This window comes from Mandrillus leucophaeus, unplaced genomic scaffold, assembly GCF_000951045.1.
Source record: "Mandrillus leucophaeus isolate KB7577 unplaced genomic scaffold, Mleu.le_1.0 Scaffold70, whole genome shotgun sequence".
Lineage (NCBI taxonomy): Eukaryota > Metazoa > Chordata > Mammalia > Primates > Cercopithecidae > Mandrillus > Mandrillus leucophaeus.
The window spans coordinates 3,376,410-3,381,027 of record NW_012107586.1 but is presented as its reverse complement, the minus strand read 5'-3'; the positions used below and the strand labels follow the sequence as shown (position 1 = coordinate 3,381,027).

General features: G+C 46.8%; 1 protein-coding gene across 1 annotated transcript in view; it reads right to left on the bottom strand.

Moving 5' to 3' along the window:
• VIL1 (villin 1) overlaps positions 1-4,618 on the bottom strand; it is a 31,585-nt gene that overhangs the window by 6,907 nt on the left and 20,060 nt on the right. Inside the window, exon 17 of the mRNA XM_011964689.1 lies at positions 2,791-2,931. Within this exon, the coding sequence (XP_011820079.1) occupies positions 2,791-2,931 (141 nt within the window). The remainder of the gene's footprint in view (positions 1-2,790; positions 2,932-4,618) is intronic.

Below are 4,618 nucleotides of genomic sequence, written 5' to 3'. Positions count from 1 at the left end.
AAAAAAAAAACGCTACAGAAAACTGATTTTTAAAAAAGAATCTAAGCCTTCTTTGCTTCTACCATGATGGGGCTGTCTTGAGTCTGTCCATTTAAAATTAGTAATCCATTTCTGCCTTCCATCAATCCTCTGGTTCAATAACATTGGCTGCCCTCCTTTAGAAATACCTCCTTTATTGGCCAGGCGTGGTGGCTCATGCTTGTAATAGCACTTTGGGAGTCCAAGGCGGGCAGATCACCTGAGGTCAGGAGTTTGAGACCAGCCTGGCTAACATGGGGAAACCCTGTCTCGACTAAAAATACTAAAATTAGACAGGCGTGGTGGTGTGTGGCTGTAATCCTACCTACTTGGAGGCTGAGGCAGGAGAATCACTTGAACCTGGGAGGCAGAGGTTGCAGTTAGCTGAGATCACGCCACTGCACTCCAGCCTGGGCGACAGAGCAAGACTCCATCTCAAAAAAAAAAAAGAAAGAAAGAAAGAAATACTTCCTTTATGCTGCATGGCGTGATGGTAACAGTGGGACTCCAAAGGCCTGGTTCTAGCTCTGGCTTTGCAACTAACTAGTAATGTTAGGCAAGTCACTTCATCTCTCTGGATCTCAGTTTTCTCAGGTGTAGAACAGGAGATAATAACAGCTTTCATTTGTAGAGTACTATGTACCAAGGGCTGGGCTTACCTTGTCATCATACTGGGATCATCCCAATGTTACAGTGAGGACACATGTGCCTCCTAACCTCCCAGCAACCTCACAGATGAGAGAACCAGGAGAGAACACAGGAATGTGCTCTCTAAGGTAAAAGGCAGAATTGAAATTCTCTGGGAACAAAACACTTTATATCGAGTCGAAACCCTTAACAGACTTTTATGTTCTGAGAGAGAAACTAGGTATCTCTCTTCTGTGATCCCTTGATTCATTTGTAAGACTACTTTTTGACTTATATAGAGTATATTATCTCTCCTCTCAATACCCCTAAGCTAGATTGGCAGCCTATTTTGGATCTTCGTGAAGTGGGAATGAATATTAGAAATGTGTTCTTAGGCTGGGTGCTGTGGCTCACACCTGTAATTCCAACACTTTGGGAGGCTGAGATGGGAGGATCACTTGAGCCCAGAAAGTTGAGGCTGCAGTAAGCCATGATTGCAACAGCACTCCAGCCTGGGCAACAGAGTGAGACCCTATCTCAAATTAAAAAAAAGTGTCCAGCCCCAAACTCCATTCCTCACACGCACACAAAAAAGTGTTTTGAACAAGCTCTTCTTGCTGTGCTAACCACAGTTACCGCATGGACCATGTGCTGATGAGTCTTAAATTCATATCTCTGCCCTGGTGTTCCTCTGAATTGCCTGCCCGCTGAACATGTATCTAAACCTCAAAGGATGTAGCTACCACTAAACTAAGCTCAGCCTGATCCAGTTTTCTATCGTGGAGAATGATGCTATTTTCTCTTCTCTCATACTCTTTATCCAGTAATTACCAAATATCGTTGATTTTACCTCCTAAATGTTTCTCTCCACCATGACCTATTCTAGATTCCCACCTACCTATCAGCCTGAGAGCAGCTACGCTGTCTCTCCTAACTGGTGTTCCTATGGCTGCCCTTGCCACCTTCCAGGCTTTTGTTCAATGAGCGGCTGTAATTATTATTATTTTTTTGTTTTGTTTTTTGAAACGGAGTTTCACTCTTGTCATCCAGGCTGGAGTGCAATGGTGAAATCTCGGCTCACTGCAACCTCCACCTCCTGGGTTCAAGTGATTCTCCTGCCTCAGCATCCCAAGTACCTGGGATTATAGGCACAAGCCACCACGCCCGGCTATTTTTGTAATTTTAGTAGAGTTGAGGTTTCACTATGTTGGCCAGGCTGGTCTCGAACACCTGACCTCAGGTGGTCCGCATGCCTTGGCCTCTCAAAGTGCTGAGATTACAGGCATGAGCCACCGTGCCCAGCCCAGTGTAAGTCTGTCACTCTGCTGCTTCAACCATAATGATACTCCCCTTCACTGCCAGGATACATGATACGATCCTTAACTTGGGGTAGAAGGCACTGCCAGTTCAGCCCTGCCTCCCTCCCTGGCTCTGCACACCACAGCCACTCTGGCTATCTTACAGTTTTGCCCCCATTTTTATTCCTTGCCTTTGGGCTTCATGTTAGCTGTCCCTTCTCCAGAACTAACTTACTTTGCCTCAATAATTCCGGTTTATCTTTCAGAAGGAAATCTCTAAATCAGGCTCCTCTTTGTAATACCTTTTTTTCTTTTTCTTTTTTTGAGACAGTCTCACTTTGTTGCCCAGGGTGGAATGCAGTGGCATGATCTTGGCTCACTGCAACCTCCACCTCCCAGGTTCAAGCAATTCTCATGACTCAGCCTCCCGAGTAGCTGGGATTACAGGTGTACACCACCACACCTGGCTAATTGTTATAGTTTTAGTAGAGATGGAGTTTCACCATATTGGTCAGGCTGGTCTGAAACTCCTGACCTCAGGTGATCCACCCGCCTCAGCCTCCCAAAGTGCTGGGATTACAGGCATGAGCCACTGCACCCGGCCCTGTTTGTAATACTCTTCACAGCTCCTGTACTTCACTTTCTGGCACTTAACCCTTAAATTAAATAATAGTGTAACCAGGCTTCTCTGATCTCTCTCCTCCTGAGATACAAGCTGGTATGAAGGCAGGATCCCATCTGTCTTGTTCATCCCCAGCACCTAGTCACCTGTAGGGCCAAATCTGAGAGTCAACTATGGTGGTCCAACAAATGGACTTATTTGTCCTCCTTTGAGGGTCTGACCTACCTCCTTCCTGCTGGGATCCACACCCTCGGGGAGCTCCTCTACAGGCTTGTTCACTAGCTGCTCCAGGGGGAAGATGGGCCGAGGCCCAGAACTGAGGTTGCTGTTAGCATTGAACACGTCCACTTTCGAGCTTGTGACCTCCTAGGAAAGAAAAGGAAACCACTGGTTACTTAGCTGGTGTACAGCTACCTCCCAGGCTGCCTTTCTCTCTGAAGTCTCTAGGGCACCACCTTCCAAGAAGCCTCCCATGTCCCACCCCACCCTGCCACACATACACTCATAAGAACACAACATAGGCCGGGCATGGTGGCTCACGCCTGTAATCCCAGCACTTTGGGAGGTTGAGGTGGATAGATCACTTGAGGTCAGGAATTCAAGACCAGCCTGTCTAACATGGTGAAACCACGTCTCTACTGAAAATACAAAACTTAGCCAGGCATGGTGGTGGGCGTCTGTAATCCCAGCTACTCAGGAGGCTGAAGTAGGAGAATCATTTGAACCTGGAAGGTGGAGGTTGCAGTGAACTGAGATCATGCCACTGCGCTCCGGGCCTGGGCAACAGAGACTCCTCAAAAAAAAAAAAAAAACCCAAAAAAACACACACGCAACATAGAGCTTAGTGGTCTGTTCTGACCAAAGTCCATTGGTGAAAAATGACTCTTTTCTTTAATGATTCATTAACTTTCCCATGGCTTCCCCCAGAGTTTGAGATCTAGCCTGGATATTTGTGACCGTCTCTCTTACCTCTTGTGAAATTGTCATCTATAAAGTCACTTAACCTTGACCTATCTATACGTGCCAGTCTGTACTGTCAGTCCACCAAGAAAGGTTTCCTGAGTGCCGTAAGTTTTGACCATCTGTTGATTATACCCCAGTGTGCTTGTGAACTTACTCTTGAATTCTGGACACATTCCTCAGAGTTAGCTCTGTCTTGTTCCCTCTGTAAGCCTGTGAACTTCTCAAAGCAAAGGTTTTGATTTCATATTCCCATGTCCCAGGCCTAAAGGCTAAATACATTTCCTTTTTTGGGGGGTGGGGGGACTGCGGAGGGGCAGGGGTTTTTTTTGAGACAGGGTCTGACTCTGTTGCCCAGGCTGCAGTGCAGTGGCACAATTTCAGCTCACTGCAACCTCTGCCTCCTGGGCTCAAACCAACCTCCCACCTCAGCGTCCTGAGTAGCTGGGACCACAGGCACATACCACCACTCCTGGCTGTTTTTTATTTTTTGTAAAGATGAGGTTTCCCCATGTTACCAAGACTAGTCTCAAACTCCTGGGCTCAAGCAATCCACCCTCCTCGGCCTCCCAAAGTGCTGAGATTACAGGCGTGAGCCCCTGCGCCCGGCCTAAATACATTTCTGTTAACTCACTGAAAGACCAAAGGAGTTGTAGTTATTCTACCTAGAGAAGGGACCCCAAGGGTGATGGTGTGTAGAGACAGCATTCTTTCTCAAAGTGTAGTCCATGGACTAACTACATGAAATTACCTTTTTAAAATAAGATTTAAAAGATGCAGATTCCTAGGTGCCAATTCTTAGTCTATAAACCAGAATATTTGGGAATAGGGCCTTGGAATCTGCATTTTAATATGCTTCCCCCCTTACTCCCTGCCCCCAGTTCCCAGACTTTTATGCATGATAAAAATCTGAGAACCAGGCCGGGCGTCGTGGCTCATGCCTGCAATCCCAGCACTTTGGGAGGCCGAGGCTGGGGGATCACTTGAGGTCAGGAGTTTGAGACCAGCCTGGCCAACATGGTGAAACCTCGTCTCTACTAAAAATACAAAAATTAGCCAGGCATGGCAGCACACACCTGTAATCCCAGCTACT